Here is a 19,660-nt window from a genome sequence, read left to right on the forward strand (position 1 = left end):
TTGGAGCTTCAGATTAAACATCAGTCCTTCCAATAAATATTCAGGACTGATTTCCTTTAGATGGACTGGTTGGATCTCCTTGCAGTCCAAGACACTCTCAAGTGTCTTCTCCAGCACCAGAGTTCAAAAACATCAGTTCCTCGGTGCTCAGCTTTCTTTATAGTCCAACTCTCATATCCATACATGACTACTGGAAAAGCCATAGCTTTGACTAGACGGACCTTTGTTAGCAAAGTAATGTCTCTGCTTTTTAATAAGCTTTCTAGGTTGGTCATTATTTTATTCCAAGGAGGAAGTGTCTTTTAATTTCATGACTGTAGTCACCATCTGCAGTGATTTGGGAGCCCCCCAAAATAGTCTGTCACTGTTTCCACTGTTACCCCATCTATTTGCCATGAAGTGATGGGACCAGAGGCCATGATCTTAGTTTTCTGGATGTTGAGTTTTAAACCAACTTTTTCACTCTCCTTTTTCACTTTCATTAAGAGGCATTTTAGTTCTTCACTTTCTGCTATAAGGGTGATGTCATCTGCCTATCTGAGGTTATTGATATTTCTCCTGGCAATCTTGTTTCCAGCTTGTACTTCATCCAGTCCAGCATTTCTCATGATGCACTATATATATAAATTAAATAAGCAGGGTGACAATATACAGCCTTGACATACTCCTTTTCCTATTTGGAACCAGAGCTGTACTTGGTCTGAAACAATAAAATGTGTAAATCTAGATGTGAGATGTGTACACAAGAGAGTGATGATTTCCTTTAGGATGGACTTTTGCTCTTTGGACACAACTCACTTCAGAGTTCTTTTAATAATAGCCTTTGGATATATTCTTCACATGTAGCTTTTTAATGATAAGTGTTTGTCAAGTAAAGGATACCTGGATGCAGAAACAACTATCCGAAACGTTGGATACATGAAATACACATCCTGCTGCACTGCTGTGCTAGTTAAGAATGTTTAACATTCTTAGCTAGTCTTTTCTGAGTATAATTTTTCATTTGGGGGAAATTCTGAGTGGCTTAGGTTGTTATAGTGTTGTATTAATGTTTCTTATCAACCATTAGTAGTACGTGGACCAATGGGGTTCTTTTCTCTTTTTTTTTTTTGCAGTTGCCAGGGATCTACTTCATCCTGTTCTAAATGAAAGGGTTCTATAGTGTATCAAGTGCAATGGTGGGGTCTGCTGTATTATGGGTCTTGTTCTATCCTGAGTGCTGCCTGTTCATGTGTGTGTGTTGCCATCTGTTGCAGTCGTCACTGTTAAGCGCTGTGCTGGGGGAGCTGCCCCCAAGCCAGGGACAGGTCAGCGTGCATGGGAGGATCGCGTATGTGTCCCAGCAGCCCTGGGTGTTCTCAGGAACTGTGAGGAGTAACATTTTATTTGGGAAGGAATATGAAGAACAACGGTATGAAAAAGTAGTAAAGGCTTGTGCTTTGGAAGAGGTGAGTAATGACTTTTGAGTTGCATATACTTAAATTTCAAATAATGATAGTGTTGGTTTAAACTACAGCATTTATTAAAATTTTGTTTCAAATTTTGAAAGATTTCTGGATAAATATACACATGTAACCCAGCTGTTTCATGCCAATGTAATAGCAGCACTTACAGAAATGCCTTTAGAAAGTAGTGTGTGGTTTTTAATTTTATAATGTTTTATTCACTTTTTAATTTCTTTCTTTAATGAATGATTACCAAAATTTACAGAAATAGTGTAGTATAATGAACTCTCATGTACCACCCCCAGCTTTAGCCAAAATCAGCTGGTGGCCAGTTTTGCTGCATCTCTACCCCTGCCCCCTGCCAGCCCCACCCCTACCCCGGAGTATTCTGAAGCAGATCCTAGACATCAGATTTGTTCATCTGTAAACATATCATTAGTTTTCTCTACAAAATAGGATAGCCTTTGGGAAAAAAATCACCACATTATTTCACCTGAAAAATAGCTCAAACTCTTGAATATCATCAAGCTTCTAGTCTGTGTGTTTTTTTAAATTAATTTATTTATTTTAATTGGAGGCTGATTATTTTACAATATTGTAGTGTTTTTTGCCATACATTGACAAGAATAAGCCATGGGTGTACATGTGTTTCCCACTGTGACCCTCCCCATCCCATCCCTCAGGGTCATCCCAGTGCATTGGCCCTGAGCACCCTGTATTATAAATCAAACCGGGACTGGTGATTTGTTTCATATATGATAATTTACATATTTCAATACCATTCTCCCATATCATCCCACCCTTGCCCTCTCCCACAGAGTCCAAAAGACTGTTCAATACATCTGCGTCTCTTTTGCTGTCTCGCATACAGGGTTACCGTTACCATGTTTCTAAGTTCCATATATATGCGTTAGTATACTGTATTGGTGTTTTTCTTCCTGGCTTACTTCACTCTGTATAATAGGCTCCAGTTTCATCCAGCTCATTAGAACTGATTCAAATGTATTCTTTTTAATGGCTGAGTAATAAATTATGAAAGAGATGGGAATACCAGACCACCTAACCTGCCTCTTGAGAAATCTGTATGCAGGTGAGGAAGCAACACTTAGAACTGGACATGGAACAACAGACCGGTTCCAAATAGGAAAAGGAGTACGTCAAGGCTGTATATTGTCGCCCTGCTTATTTAACTTATATGCAGAGTACACCATGAGAAGCGCTGGACTGGAAGAAACACAAGCTGGAATCAAGATTGCTGGGAGAAATGTCAATAACCTCAGATATGCAGATGACACCACCCTTATGGCAGAAAGTGAAGAGAACTAAAAAGCCTCTTGATGAAAGTGAAAGAGGAGAGTGAAAAAGTTGGCTTAAAGCTCAACATTCAGAAAACGAAGATCATGGCATCTGGTCCCATCACTTCATGGGAAATAGATGGGGAAACAATGGAAACAGTGTCAGACTTTATTTTTTTTGGCTCCAAAATCACCGCAGATGGTGACTGCAACCATGAAATTAAAAGACACTTACTCCTTGGGAGGAAAGTTATGACCAACCTAGATAGCATATTCAAAAGCAGGGACATTACTTTGCCAACTAAGGTCCATCTGGTCAAGGCTATGGTTTTTCCTGTGGTCATGTATGGATGTGAGAGTTGGACTGTGAAGAAGGCTGAGCACCAAAGAATTGATGCTTTTGAACTGTGGTGTTGGAGAAGACTCTTGAGAGTCCCTTGGACTGCAAGGAGATCCAACCAATCCATTCTGAAGGAGATCAGCCCTGGGATCTCTTTGGAGGGAATGATGCTAAAGCTGAAGCTCCAGTAATTTGGCCACCTCATGTGAAGAGTTGACTCATTGGAAAAGACTCTGATGCTGGGAAGGATTGAGGGCAGTAGGAGAAAGGGACGACCAAGCATGAGATGGCTGGATGGCATCACGGACTTGATGCACATGAGTCTTAGTGAACTCCGGGAGATGGTGATGAACAGGGAGGCCTGGCGTACTGCAATTCATGGGGTCGCAAAGAGTTGGACACGACTGAGAGACTGAACTGAACTGAATACTCCATTGTGTATATGTACCATAACTTTCTTATCCATTCATCTGCTGATGGGCATCTAGGTTGCTTCCTTGTCCTGGCTATTGTAAACAGTGCTGTGATGAACATTAGGGTACACATGTCTCTTTCAATTCTGGTTTCCTTGGTGTGTATGCCCAGCAGTGTGATTACTGGGTCATACGGCAGTTCTATTTCCAGTTTTTAAAGGAAATCTCCACCCTGTTCTCCATAGTGGCTGTACTAGTTTGCATTCCCACCAACAGTGTAAGAAGGTTCCCTTTTCTCTGCACCCTCTTCAGCATTTATTGTTTGTAGACTTTTTGATAGCAGTCATTCTGACTGGCATGAGATGGTACCTCACTGTGGTTTTGATTTGCATTTCTGTGATAATGAGTGATGTTGAGCATCTTCTCATGTGTTTGTTAGCCATCTGTATGTCTTCTTTGGGGAAATGTCTGTATAGTTCTTTAGCCCACTTTTTGATTGAGTCGTTTATTTTTCTGGCATTGAGCTACATGAACTGCCTGTATATTTTTGAGATTAGTTCTTTGTCATTTGCTATTATTTTCTCCTAATCTGTGTTTACATGTTGTTAATCATATGACTGAGAAATCTCCTTCACCATTGTTGAAATCAGACTCTGTATGAGGTCTGTCCATTGCACTTGGTTGATGCCTTCTTGCTCCATTTCAGTCTCTAGATTTCCCTCTCCACTTCATTTTTGACTTATGGTTTATGCTTTAAAGAAAATGGAATGCTTTAACATTTCTTTTTAATACTGCATCTTTTACTATGGAGAGGTTGTTTCCAGGAATGGCACTGAGTTTCATGGGAAATGGCAAGATGAAATGTTTAACTGTACATTGGGATATAAATTAGTAAATAATGAAAACTAAACTTACCTGATAGGAGAATATAATTTGGCAAAAAGAAAGAAAAATTTAAATACTGATAAATACTATGTTACTGTCTTGGGTTAGAAAAATCAGTGAATAACAATGTTAAAGGGCTTCCCTTGGGGTCTGTTCAGTGCAGTCTGGACATCTGATTTATTTTATACTGTGAAGAAAAGGCTGGGACAGACTTTCAAAGGTGTGGGGTTGAAGGCTCCAGACCCACTTTCTGAGGAAACAGTAATTTTGCTTGAACAATGGCTTGAATTTCATAGATTGTATCAGGTGAGTACCATTTTATGATGATGTGGACAAACAAAATTGCTTGTTTAACTGTCTTATTCTTTTTCCTGGGTTATTGTTAGTGGATGATTGTGCTTTTGCAGAAATGATGTCATTAGCAGTAATGAACTAGATTTTTATTAAATGACATACTTACTGTGTAAGAAAATAAGATGGAAAGCAAAGGTAAGACAGTGAGACAATAGCTCTCATTTATTGAGTCCCTGTGCCAATCTGTTTTCTGTGTGTCACTCTCATGTGCACACATGTGCACACATAAAAAGAAATATGAGTTATGAATCTTTTACCAGTGTCTTTGATGTTACCACCTCATTTTATAGTTGCTAAAACTGAGGCTTGGTGAGAAGAAATGACTCACCTCAATAATGGCAGCTTAGGTTTAGAGCTGTTTCAGCAGGACTCTAGACTCCACAGTGCCATGCTACCTTTCAATTGAGGAAGTTTATAAGGAACAACTTATTAAAAAATTGGGTGATTTATGAAAGTGGGATGGGAAGTAAATAGATTTCAGGCATTTCATAAGAAATAGGTTAATAATTATTTTAATCAAGTTGAGTTTTTGATGTCCAGATCAGGCTCCAAAGACCCAGGCCACTGTGTGGCTGTTTCTTTTATGACCTTGCCTTTCTGGTAAAGCTCAGCATTATCTTTTGCCCCACACCTGAGCATCTCTGGAAAAGAGCAGGTACTGGGACAGTGGCTGTCATTCAGTATTTTCCATGGGAGCTGATGCTTTGCTGCAGCCACATGGGGCGACGGGACCAGTAATGCAGGGAGTATCCTGGAGCTTCACCCAGCCTAGGGCATGTGTGCAGCACAGACTCTGGTGGGAAGGACCAGCCTGCACAGTGATTCTTCTGTATGTGATGTGATGTTTATAAACATGGACTGCTCTGCTGTTTTCTGCATGGTTGGGTCATGGAGTTGGGGCCTCTTGTGTCCATTTCCTCCTTAGCAGGAAGGGAGGGATCAAATAGCAGAGTCTTGTCCCCAGCTTTGTCGCTTGCTCACTGTCACTCTGGACATGTCCTGTTACCTGCCTGGACTTCTGATGTATCTGCAGCAAAACAAGGACTCTGGATCAGAGGGTATCAGAAGGTTTTGTTACTGCTCTGAAATGTCATCTGTGACTATGATTAGCAAGAGGTCCACAAGGTTTTTACACCTGGGAACCACCTAATGAAATTCTTTGATTATCTTTTTTGGAATCCCTATATCAGTGGATGGGCATAATACTTTCATAGATAATAGGGGTGTTCTAGAACTATTTTGACCTGTAGTTACAGAAACTGTATGTGTAGTAGAAAAGGCTTGGCTTTTGGAGAGATACAATCTTAGTTATTAACTCTGGGTGTTTATCTCAATTTCTTCTCTTATTGAATGTAAGGAGAGATGGGATTATTGTAAAGGCTACAGGCCATGCATGTGGAATGCAAACATACCAGTGTTTCAGTAAATGGTAGCTATTTTTACTTTTATAGCCCTTTTTTCTATAAATATACATACATATAAATGAAGATTTCTCCTCACTGTTTTCCCTAACACCACTGCCCCCAAATCCTGGAAGAAAAAACAGTAAAAAGAGCAAATTTTCTTGTATTACATATGTTAATTACAACATGATATATTATACTAGATTTAATTGAAGTAAACATTTAAGTTCATTGAGCTGAAAATTTTTCTATTAATATGATAAAATAGGGAGAAATGAAGTAATCACAGTGGCAATATCAATTCAGACTGATAACATCAACTTCAAGGCCCAGGAGTCAGAGGCTCAGGAATTGAGTCTGTTTCTCTGTTTGCTAGGTGCATGATTCCTCATCTGTAAAATAGAGATAATAATACTATCAACCTCATAATTGAAAGGTTGTTGTTATGCCGGGATTCTTGGCCCCCAGAGGAGAAGAATTTAATCCGGGGCCAGAGATGAGGCTTGATCACTCAGAGCTTTTGTGTAATAAAGTTTTATTAAAGTATAAAGGAGACAGAGAAAGCTTCTGACTTAAGCATCAGAAGGGGGCAGAAAGAGTACCTCCCTGCTAGTCTTCAGCTGGATGTTATATAGTCACTAGCAGTCTGTTAATGTAAGATAGGAATGTCTTAAAACTCAGAATGGCACCAGGCCCCTCACCCATAAGATGTATTTTGGGATAATCTTGGCACCAAATGTTTCATCCTGGGCCATAAAATAATTAACTTGACTCTTGAAGAAGGGCAGATCACCATACAAATAGTTTTATTTACATAGATTAGAGGAACAATATCTGAGTAGAACATACTCGTTTGTCAAGTAGGTTCTGAGCCAAAAGGCGAAACCAACTTGAAGACAGAGTTTGGGGTAAATGCATAGTACATTAGCATAGAGAGATTCCTGCCTGCAGTAGTAGATATAATGGTCATCCGAGTTAAATTCACCCATTCCAGTCCCTTTTAGTTCGCTGATTCCTAGAATGTCGACATTCACACTTGCCATCTCTTGTTTGACCACTTCCAATTTGCCTTGATTCATGGACCTGATATTCCAGGTTCCTATGCAATATTGCTCTTTACAGCATTGGATCTTGCTTCTATCACCAGTCACATGCACAACTGGGTATTGTTTTTTGTTTTGGCTCCATCCCTTCATTCTTTCTGGAGTTACTTCACCACTGATCTCCAGTAGCATATTGGGCACCTAATGACCTGGGGAGTTCCTCTTTTGGTATCCTATCATTTTGCCTTTTCATGCTATTCATGGGGTTCTCAAGGCAAGAATACTGAAGTGGTTTGCCATTCCATTCTCCAGTGGACCACATTCTGTCAGACCTCTCTACCATGACCCGCCCATCTTGGGTTGCCCCGCAGGCATGGCTTGGTTTCATTGAGTTAGACAAGGCTGTGGTCCTAGTGTGATTAGATTGACTAGTTTTCTGTGAGTATGACTTCAATGTGTCCGCCTTCTGATGCCCTCTTGCAACACCTACCATCTTACTTGGGTTTCTCTTACCTTGGGCGTGGGGTATCTCTTCACGGCTGCTACAGCAAAGCACAGCCACTGTTCCTTACCTTGGATGAGGGGTATCTCCTTACCGCCGCCATTCCTGACCTTCAACATGCGATAGCTCAGGAACCTCTCAGAAGAAATGGAGTAGCCATCATGGTCAACAAAATAGTCCAAAATGCAGTACTTGGATGCAATCTCAAAAATGACACAATGATCTCTGTTCATCTCCAAGGCAAACCATTCAATATCACAGTTATCCAAGTCTATGCCCCAACCAGTAATGCTGAAGAAGCTGAAGTTGAACGGTTTTATGAAGACCTACAAGACTTTTTAGAACTAACACTCAAAAAAGATGTCCTTTTCATTATAGGGGACTGGAATGCAAAAGTAGGAAGTCAAGAAACACCTGGAGTAACAGGCAAATTAGGCCTTGGAATGTGGAATGAAGCAGGACAAAGACTAATAGAGTTTTGCCAAGAAAATGCACTGGTCATAGCAAACACCCTCTTCCAACAATACAAGAGAAGACTCTACACATGGACATCACCAGATGGTCAACACCAAAATCAGACTGATTATATTCTCTGCAGCCAAAGATGGAGAAGCTGTATACAGTCAACAAAAACAAGACCAGGAGCAGACTGTGGCTAGGATCATGAACTCCTTATTACCAAATTCAGACTGAAATTGAAGAAAGTAGGGAAAACCGCTAGACCATTCAGGTATGACCTAAATCAAATCCCTTATGATTATACAGTGGAAGTGAGAAATAGATTTAAGGGCCTAGATCTGATAGATAGAGTGCCTGATGAACTATGGACGGAGGTTTGTGACATTGTACAGGAGACAGGGATCAAGATTATCCCCATGGAAAAGAAATGCATAAAAGCAAAATGGCTGTCTGGGGAGGCCTTACAAATAGCTGTGAAAAGGAGAGAGGTGAAAAGCAAAGGAGAAAAGGAAAGATATAAGCATCTGAATGCAGAGTTCCAAAGAATAGCAAGAAGAGATAAGAAAGCCTTCTTCAGTGATCAGTGCAAAGAAGTAGAGGAAAAGAACAGAATGGGAAAGACTAGAGATCTCTTCAAGAAAATTAGAGATACCAAGGGAATATTTCATGCAAAGATGGGCTCGATAAAGGACAGAAATGGTATGGACCAAACAGAAGATACTAAGAAGAGGTGGCAAGAATACACGGAAGAACTCTACAAAAAAGATATTTACGACCCAGATAGTCATGATGATGTGATCACTAATCTAGAGCCAGACATCCTGGAATGTGAAGTCAAGTGGGCCTTAGAAAGCATCGCTATGAACAAAGCTATTGGAGGTGATGGCATTCCAGTTGAGCTATTTCAAATCCTGAAAGATGATGCTGTGAAAGTGCTGTACTCAATATGCTAACAAATTTGGAAAACTCAGCAGTGTCCACAGGACTGGAAAAGGTCAGTTTTCATTCCAATCCCAAAGAAAGGCAACGCCAAAGAATGCTCAAAATACTGCACAATTGCACTCATCTCACATGCTAGTAAAGTAATGCTCAAAATTCTCCAAGCCAGGCTTCAGCAATACATGAACCGTGAACTTCCTGATGTTCAAGCTGGTTTTAGAAAAGGCAGAGGAACCAGAGATCAAATTGCCAACATCCGCTGGACCATGGAAAAAACTAGAGAGTTCCAGAAAAGCATCTATTTCTGCTTTATTGACTATGCAAAAGCCTTTGACTGTGTTCATCACAAGAAACTGTGGAAAATTCTGAAAGAAATGGGAATACCAGACCACCTAACCTGCCTCTTGAGGAATCTGTATGCAGGTCAGGAAGCAACAGTTAGAACTGGACATGGAACAACAGACTGCTTCCAAATAGGGAAAGGTGTACGTCAAGGCTGTATATTGTCACCCTGCTTATTTAACTTATATGCAGAGTACATCATGAGAAATGCTGGACTGGAAGAAACACAAGGTGGAATCAAGATTGTTGGGAGAAATATCAATAACCTTAGACATGCAGATGATACCACCCTTATGGCAGAAGGTGAAGAGGAGCTAAAAAGCCTCTTGATGAAAGTGAAAGAGGAGAGTGAAAATGTTGGCTTAAAGCTCAACATTCAGAAAATGAAGATCATGGCATCCGGTCCCATCACTTCATGGGAAATAGACGGGGAAACAGTGGAAACATTGTCAGTCTTTATTTTGTTTGGCTCCAAAATCACTGCAGATGGTGACTGCAGCCATGAAATTAAAAGACGCTTACTCCTTGGAAGAAAAGTTATGACCAACCTAGATAGCATATTCAAAAGCAGGGACAATACTTTGCCGACTAAGGTCCGTCTAGTTAAGGCTATGGTTTTTCCTGTGGTCATGTATGGATGTGAGAGTTGGTCTGTGAAGAAGGCTGAGCGCTGAAGAATTGATGCTTTTGAACTGTGGTGTTGGAGAAGACTCTTGAGAGTCCCTTGGACTGCAAGGAGATCCAACCAGTCCATTCTGAAGGAGATCAACCCTGGGATTTCTTTGGAAGGAATGATGCTGAAGCTGAAACTCCAGTACTTTGGCTACCTCATGCAAAGAGTTGACTCATTGGAAAAGACTCTGATGCTGGGAGGGATTGGGGGCAGTAGGAGAAGGGGGCGACCGAGGATGAGATGGCTGGATGGCATCACTGACTCGATGGACATGAGTCTTAGTGAACTCCAGGAGATGGTGATGAACAGGGAGGCCTGGCGTGCTGCGATTCATGGGGTTGCAAAGAGTCGGACACGACTGAGCGACTGAACTGAACTGAACTGAACTGACAGTAGCATAGCTTAAGACAAATATTTCCATAAGAAAAAGGCATTGGTTATCTCTCTGTTTGAGAATAGTTAACTTCAAGTGAAACCAGGTGTCATTATGGCAAGACAGTATTTTAAGAGAAACCTCCTTTTAAATTTGTATAGAGAAGGAAAAAAAACAAAAACGCTAGTTTGTTTCCTCCTGCCGCTTAAGAGAGATAAAAATGTCTGACACTTGAGGCTATTTCCTCCGTTTGGTGACCCCTGGCCTTCCTGCCTGTTACCCTCTCATAATGTTGTTTTGAGAACAAAATGCAGGAGTGATTTTAAATCACCTGATTACTAGGGACATAACAGGTACTTTATAAATGTTAGAATAGTTTTGAAAAAAATTAGCTCTTAATTTTAAGCTCAGTCAGTTTTTGATAAAACAGATCCATAAAATATGACATGTAAGAAAGAAGGTATTTGAATATTTAACTTCCATTATCTAAGTTTATATTTATGTAGGTACTCTATACATAGTACATTATGTAAAGGCATTCCTCAGAGCAGTGATGTAAAGTTTCAGCTTCCTCATCTGTGAAATGGGGCCAGTACTTCCTGTGCAGCTTGTTGTGAGGATTAGAGATAAACAGCATCAGGGTCCACCACAGATCTTACCCTCCAGGAGCTGAAAGACACCATGTGCATGTGTACAAATGATGAACCAAAATGAGACAGTCCTTCGTGAGAGATGAGAGATGTAAACAAAACATTAGGAAACCAGCAGGAAGAGATGAGTCCAGGATGGGTTCATGGGAGAGTGTGTTTTGGCTGAGCCTGGAAAGATGGGCAGGATATTGACAGGTTGTGAGAGGAAGGGCGATTCCACAAGGGAGAAAAGCTTTAAGAAAGGCAAGACGTCCACCGTTTGACTCTGGAACCCAGCCTTCCTCTATCAGAGCCTCATTAACGGTTTCAACAGTCTACTGTGTGGTGTTTCTATGCTAAGTCTCCACCATCAGTGAAGGGCTCTTCATGTTCTTCTGGATGGATGGCATCAAGAATCAGCATCACCATTTCCTAGTTTGTGTGTCTGCAGTTCAGTGAGAATTAGTTAAATTTAACTTAGAGGAAAATAACGTGAATAAAAACACCTTCCTGTCAGTGGGAGGAACTGTAATATATGCTCAACTCAGGCTTTTCCCTTTAACCTAATCCGAGAATGGTGGCTGGGAATTAACCTGACTTGGATTTTACTACAAATCCTTTGAAATGGTTTTCCCATCTGTGGTTTGTCCATGAATAATTGTCAGAGTAATTATCATGCTAGCAAAGTAATCCTCAAAATTATCCAAGCCAGGCTTCAACAGTATGTGAGCCGTGAACTTTCAGATGTTCAAAGTTGATTTAGAAATGGTAGAAGAACCAAAGATCAAATGGCCAACATCCATTGGATCATCAAAAAAGCAAGAGAGTTCCAGAAAAACACCTACTTCTGCTTTATTGACTATGCCAAAGCCTTTGATTGTGTGGAACACAACAAATTGTGGAAAATTCTTCAAGAGATGGGAATACCAGACCACCTTACCTACCTCCTGAGAAATCTGTATGCAGGTCAAGAAGCAATAGTTAGAACTGGACATGGAACAATAGGCTGGTTCCAAATTGGGAAAGGAGTACATCAAGGCTGCATATTGTCACCCTGCTTATTTAACTTATATGCAGAGTATATCATGAGAAATTCTGGGCTGGAAGAAACACAAGCTGGAATCAAGATTGGCGGGAGAAATATCAATAACCTCAGATATGCAGATGACATCACCCTTGTGGCAGAAGTCCCAGAGGAACCAAAGAGCCTCTTGACAAAGGTGAAAGAGGAGAGTGAAAAAGTTGGCTTAAAACTCAACATTCAAAAACAGAAGATCATGGCATCTGGTCTCATCACTTTATGGCAGATAGGTGGGGAAACTGAATAACTTTATTTTTTTGTGCTCCAAAATCACTGCAGATAGTGATTGCAGCCATGAAATTAAAAGATGCTTGCTCCTTGGAAGGAAAGCTATGACCAACCCAGATAGCATATTAAAAAGCAGAGACATTACTTTGCTAACAAAGGTCCGTCTAATCAAGGCTATGGTTTTTCCAGTAGTCATGTATGGATGTGAGAGTTGGACTGTGAAGAAGGCTGAGCACCGAAGAATTGATGCTTTTGAACAGTGGTGTTGGAGAAGACTCTTGAAAGTCCTTTGGACTGCAAGGAGATCGAATCAGTCCATCCTAAAGGAGATCAGTCCTGGGTGTTCATTGGAAGGACTGATGTTGGAGGTGAAACTGCAATACTTAGGCCACCTGAAGCAAAGAGCTGACTCATTTGAAAAGACCCTGATGCTGGGAAAGATTGAAGGCAGGAGGAGAAGGGGACGACAGAGGATGAGATGGTTGGATGGCATCACCGACTCCATGGACATGAGTTTGAGCAAGCTCTGGGAATTGGTGAGAACTGAACTGAATTGTCAGAGTCAAGAAGGCATTCAAAGTCCTCCCACTAGACCTGGAGAGAGAGTGCTTGCATTTTATGCTCTGACTGCTAAATGAAGAAGTGGATTCAGGTACCTTTTCTAGAGCATGGTTGAGATTGCTGTGCTACAATGTGGTGCTGTTTTGAGAAAGAAATGAAAACAACATAAAATCAAAGCATAAAAGCTAAGTGGAACAGTTTGTGAAGACTGTCAACAGTGAAACAGAGGCCAGGTAAACAGTGTGTGTGTGTGTGTGTGTGTGTGTGTGTGTGTGTGTTTTGGGAGGGGGCAGGGCTGGGAACCTATCTTAAATGGCCTGTTGTTTTTCATTAAAGCCAAAAGCATGAGATGATAATTTCTGAGCTCCACAGAGAAAGAAGATGAAATAATGAATTTCCAAAACAGAGCTATTGCTGCCTTTCATTGGATGCTCTCCAGTTTAAGCTTTGAATGAGCAGGGAACCTGTGTACCTGTATGTCTTTGTGGCTGTCAGGGAGGTTTATGATGGAGACAATCACTTTCTTTTTCTTGTGGTCGCATGCTTTACATATTGTGATCCAGACTATGAGCAGGGTGCCATTGTTAGCCTAATGTGATAATAGGCCTCAGTCACCAATAGAAAATTACAATCAGTTCATGTCCTTTTTTTTATTTATGGAAGGTGTTCATATGTGTGTTTTGATTATCACAACATCATTGAGTTTAGTGACTCTTGTTTCTGCAGTACATTCTGTAGAAGAGGAAAGTGAGAGGGAGATCAGAAAACTTCTTATCCTGGAGACCCTACTGTGCCACTTGCTTTCTCCCCAAATTTGCTAAAGTAGAGACAAAAGAGGGCTTTATCTGCAGAAAGGTACTGCTGGGCATCATAGATTGATGCCTGATGAGTTTAGATAACAAACTTCCCAAACTCTGTTTGTCTGTGCCAGGATCTGTCCAGTGGTAATTTCAGGCAATCTAAGATTTGTAATATAATGCTGTGTAATATAAACTTTGTTTGTTATCTTGTCATTTGGGGACGTTCTTATTATCTCTCCCTCCCACCCCACCAGATACTCTGATTTGTCTATTTAGTTCTTAAATAATGTTAAATTATAACTTTTGATAGATTCCCAGATTCTCAAGTTGAAACTTCATATCCTTAGCTTTGAGTTTTTCCTGCTTCCGTGAACAAGAATCTACTTAGTCCAGCAGTTTTTCTTGGTGTACCTTGAACACACTGTTTCTTTCCCTTTGATTTTTCATGTCCAGCCTGTTCCGTCTTTTTTTTTTTTTAATGCTTTATTTTAGAGCAGTTTTAGGTTTATAGAAAAATTGAGCAGGTACTGCAGAGTTCCCATACACTCCATCTTCTGATTACCCCTCCCGCAGTTTTCTCTATTATCATCTGCATTAGTGTGGGACATTTGTTACAATAGATGAATGCCCCAAAATACATTATTATTAACTAAAATCCACACTTTACATTAAAGTTCATTTTTTATTGTACATTTCTGTGGGTTTTGACAAATACGTAATGTCATACATTCACTAGTACATTATCACACAGAGATTTTACTGCCCTAAAAATCTGTGCTGTGCATCTTCATCTTTCCACTTCACTCAACCATTAGTGGTCACTGATCTTTTTCACGTATTTATAGATTGCCTTTTTCATAGTGTTTTAGAAAATGAAGCATTTTCAAACTGGCTTCTTTAATTTAGTCAAATGCATTTAAGATTTCTCCACATGGCAAAATGAAGCATTTTCAGACTGGCTTCTTTAATTTAGTCAAATGCATTTAAGATTTCTCCACATGGCCTGATAACTCATTTGTTTTTATTGCTAAATAATATCTCATGGTATGGTTGCACCTCAGTTTGTTTCTAAATGGAGCTAGTGAAGTCCATCTTTCTTGCTTCTAGTTCTTAGAAATTATGAAAGAAATTGATATGAGTATTGACGTACAGGTTCCTATGTGAACATAAATTTTCAATTCATATGGGCAAATATCTAGGAGAATGATTACTAGATCATGTAGTAAGTTCCATGCTAAACTTTGTAAAGAAAAGTGCCAAAATATCTTCCACAATGGCTGTGCCATTTCACATCCCATTAGTAATGAATTATAGTACCTGTTGTTCCACACTCTCTTCAATATTTGGTGTTTTCAGTGTTTTGAATTTTAGCCAGTCTAATATGTCTATGTGACTGGTGATAGAAGCAAGATCCAATGCTGTAAAGAGCAATATTGCATAGGAACCTGGAATGTCAGGTCCATGAATCAAGGCAAATTGGAAGTGGTCAAACAAGAGATGGCAAGGGTGAACGTCGACATTCTAGGAGTCAGTGAACTAAAATGGACTGGAATGGGTGAATTTAACTCAGATGACCATTATATCTACTACTGTGGGCAGGAATCCCTCAGAAGAAATGGAGTAGCCATCATGGTCAACAAAAGAGTCCAAAATGCAGTACTTGGATGCAGTTTCAAAAACGACAGAATGATCTCTGTTTGTTTCCAAGGCAAACCATTCAATATCACAGTTATCCAAGTCTATGCCCCAACCAGTAATGCTGAAGAAGCTGAAGTTGAACAGTTTTATGAAGACCTACAAGACCTTTTAGAACTAACACCCAAAAAAGATGTCCTTTTCATTATAGGGGACTGGAATGCAAAAGTAGGAAGTCAAGAAACACCTGGAGTAACAGGCAAATTAGGCCTTGGAATGCAGAATGAAGCAGGGCAAAGACTAATAGAGTTTTGCCAAGAAACTGCATGGTCATAGCAAACACCCTCTTCCAACAACTCAGGAGAACACTCTACACATGGACATCACCAGATGGTCAACACCAAAATCAGACTGATTATATTCTCTGCAGCCAAAGATGGAGAAGCTGTATACAGTCAACAAAAACAAGACCAGGAGCTGACTGTGGCTCAGATCATGAACTCCTTATTACCAAATTCAGACTGAAATTGAAGAAAGTAGGGAAAACCGCTAGACCATTCAGGTATGATGTAAATCAAATCCCTTATGATTATACAGTGGAAGTGAGAAGTAGATTTAAGGGCCTAGATCTGATAGATAGAGTGCCTGATGAACTATGGACGGAGGTTTGTGACACTGTACAGGAGACAGGGATCAAGATCATCCCCATGGAAAAGAAATGCAAAAAAGCAAAATGGCTGTCTGGGGAGGCCTTACAAATAGCTGTGAAGAGAGGCGAAAAGCAAAGGAGAAAAGGAAAGATATAAGCATCTGAATGCAGAGTTCCAAAGAATAGCAAGGAGAGATAAGAAAGCCTTCTTCAGCGATCAATGCAAAGAAATAGAGGAAAAGAACAGAATGGGAAAGACTAGAGATCTCTTCAAGAAAATTAGAGATACCAAGGGAACATTTCATGCAAAGATGGGCTCGATAAAGGACAGAAATGGTATGGACCTAACAGAAGCAGAAGATATTAAGAAGAGGTGGCAAGAATATACGGAAGAACTGTACAAAAAAGATCTTCACAACCCAGATAGTCATGATGATGTGATCACTAATCTAGAGCCAGACATCTTGAATGTGAAGTCAAGTGGGCCTTAGAAAACATCACTACGAACAAAGCTATTGCAGGTGATGGCATTCCAGTTGAGCTATTTCAAATCCTGAAAGATGATGCTGTGAAAGTGCTGCACTCAATATGCCAGCAAATTTGGAAAACTCAGCAGTGTCCACAGGACTGGAAAAGATCTGTTTTCATTCCAATCCCAAAGAAAGGCAATGCCAAAGAGTGTTCAAACTACTGCACAATTGCGCTCATCTCACATGCTAGTAAAGTAATGCTCAAAATTCTCCAAGCCAGGCTTCAGCAATACATGAACAATGAATTCCCTGACGTTCAAGCTGGTTTTAGAAAAGACAGAGGAACCAGAGATCAAATTGCCAACATCTGCTGGATCGTGGAGAAAGCAAGAGAGTTCCAGAAAAACATCTATTTCTGCTTTCTTGACTATGCCAAAGCCTTTGACTGTGTGGATCACAATAAACTGGAAAATTCTGAAAGAGATGGGAATACCAGACCACCTGACCTGCCCCTTGAGAAATCAGTCTGCAGGTCAGGAAGCAACAGTTAGAACTGGACATGGAACAACAGACTGCTTCCAAATAGGAAAAGGAGTACGTCAAGGCTGTATATTGTCACCCTGCTTATTTAACTTATATGCAGAGTGCATCTTGAGAAATGCTGGGCTGGAAGGCGCACAAGCTGGAACAAGATTGGCGGGAGAAATATCAATAACCTCAGATATGCAGATGACACCACCCTTATGGCAGAAAGTGAAAAGGAACTAAGAAGCCTGTTGATGAAAGTGCAGAGGAGAGCAAAAAAGTTGGCCTAAAGCTCAACATTCAGAAAACGAAGATCATGGCATCCAGTCCCATCACTCCATGGGAAATTGATGGGGAAAGAGTGGAAACAGTGCCAGACTTTATTTTTTTGGGCTCCAGAATCACTGCAGACGGTGACTGCAGCCATGAAATTAAAAGACGCTTACTCCTTGTAAGAAAAGTTATGACCAACCTTGACAGCATATTCAAAACAGAGACATTACTTTGCCAACTAAGGTCCGTCTAGTTAAGGCTATGGTTTTTCTTGTGGTCATGTATGGATGTGAGAGTTGGACTGTGAAGACGACTGAGAGCCGAAGAATTGGTGCTTTTGAACTGTGGTGTTGGAGAAGACTCTTGAGTGTCCCTTGGACTGCAAGGAGATCCAACCAGTCCATTCTGAAGGAGATCAGCCCTGGGATTTCTTTGGAAGGAATGATGCTAAAGCTGAAACTCCAGTACTTTGGCCACCTCATGCAAAGAGTTGACTCACTGGAAAAGACTCTGATGCTGGGAGGGATTGAGGGCAGGAGGAGAAGGGGATGACCGAGGATGAGATGGCTGGATGGCATCACGGACTCGATGGACGTGAGTCTGAGTGAACTCAGGGAGATGGTGATGAACAGGGAGGCCTGGCTTGCTGCAATTCATGGGGTCGCAAAGAGTTGAACATGACTGAGCAACTGGACTGAACTGAACTGAATAGATATAGTAGTATCTTGTTTTGATTTGTAATTTCCTAATGACATTTCTGTCGAATATCTTTTCATATTCTTATTTTTTCTGCTCTCATTTCTTGTACTGATCTTGTCAGTCTACCACTTGCCTTAAGTATCACTGTGGAAGACACAGGTGAGATATTATCTCTTCAGAGAGAATGGGAAGCTGAGGCTGAGATCAGTAAAATATTGTTTAAGACACATTTACTTCTTGATAAACTAAGACCTGTGCCTTCACCTCCTGGGCCACTGGCTCTCACACCTGTGCCTCTAGCACAGACCTTCACACCTGCATGTCCAGCTGCACTGTGACACCACCGGGAGGTCATCTCAGCTTGTCCAGAAGAGAAATCTCCTAAACATTCCTCCACCATCTTCCCCAACTCAGTAAATGGAGACCCTGTCCTTCCCCTTCCTCACCCCAGACACCATAGTCCTCTTCTCTTACAGCCCACACCTGTCCTGTCAGCAGGTCTTCCAGACTCCACCTTCTAAGTGTGTCTGGAGTGTGATCCCTTTTCTCCATTCCTGCTGCTTCCACTCTGGTCCTGGCCACTGTCATCTCTCACCTAGATTATTCCAGTAGCCTCCTCACGTGTATCTGCCCTCACCTTTCTCCCATTATTGTCTGTTTTCCACAAAGGGCAGGATTGATTTCTTAAAAACCTCAACCATGTCAATACGCCCCTTAGTCCTTTACTGGAGTGACCCCAGGCTCCTCCTGCTCTGTCTCCGCCCTCACTCCCCTCATTCTTACCCTGCTTTGCTCTCCTGGCCTCCTTGCTTGTCCTGAACCCCTTGGGCATCTCCCTGTGGCCCCTGCACTCATCCCTCCCTCCGTGTGGAGCAGCTTCTCCAGGTCTCCCTGAGCACCCCCGCCCAGGTCTGCTCACACCCCTCTGAGCAGAGCCCTCACATGCCGATGTGGACTCACCTCCCCCCTTTACTCTCCATCTGCCTGAGCTGGCTTCCTTTTCCTTCCTGTCCTCAGTACTTGTGCTCAGGTCAATTTTCCATGCCATCCGTTTCCCACCATGGAAAGAAATTCTGAGCCTTTGTTTTCTCATGGCTGAATTCTTGTGCCCAGAGTGATGCCTGCTGTATAGTTGATGCTCAATAAATACCTGTTATAATGGTTAAATGCATAAATACTGTGAAAAAAAATATAGAATGAAAACACATTAAACCCTAAGAATTTTTTTTAAATGTTCAAAGTTACAATTTAGTTGCTATAAAAATACACTGCTGCTGATCAAACACTTGTATGAAGTACTAATGCTGAAGGGCTAAGATGGCAGGACGACAACACATTTTAATTATTTGTTTTTTTTTTTCCTTTTCTCTCTCTATGTAGGATTTACGGTTTCTGGAGAATAGAGATCTAACTGTCATAGGAGACCGAGGAACTACACTGAGTGGGGGGCAGAAAGCCCGGATCAGCCTCGCCAGGTAAATGGCATTTCAGTTGTCATCCTGCCCCTCCTTCTCCATGGCTCCTAGTGGTTGTGAGCACACAGACCCTGCTCACCAGGTGGGCCTGTGTAAAGCAGGGTCTTGGCTCTTTCCCTAGGCTCTTGGGATGAATATAAAGAGTTTTCAAACACTGTCACGATTCAGA

At 41.1% G+C, this 19,660-nt stretch overlaps 1 protein-coding gene across 4 annotated transcripts in view; it reads left to right on the forward strand.

Moving 5' to 3' along the window:
• Window positions 1–19,660, forward strand: part of LOC138446666 (ATP-binding cassette sub-family C member 4-like) — a 307,920-nt gene that overhangs the window by 136,632 nt on the left and 151,628 nt on the right. For all 4 annotated transcript variants that reach the window (XM_069601887.1, XM_069601886.1, XM_069601889.1 and 1 more), the window contains 2 exons: window positions 1,257–1,448; window positions 19,397–19,491. In XM_069601887.1, coding sequence (XP_069457988.1) covers window positions 1,257–1,448; window positions 19,397–19,491 — 287 coding nt within the window. The remainder of the gene's footprint in view (window positions 1–1,256; window positions 1,449–19,396; window positions 19,492–19,660) is intronic.

This window comes from Ovis canadensis, chromosome 10 (assembly GCF_042477335.2).
Source record: "Ovis canadensis isolate MfBH-ARS-UI-01 breed Bighorn chromosome 10, ARS-UI_OviCan_v2, whole genome shotgun sequence".
Taxonomy (NCBI): Eukaryota; Metazoa; Chordata; class Mammalia; order Artiodactyla; family Bovidae; genus Ovis; species Ovis canadensis.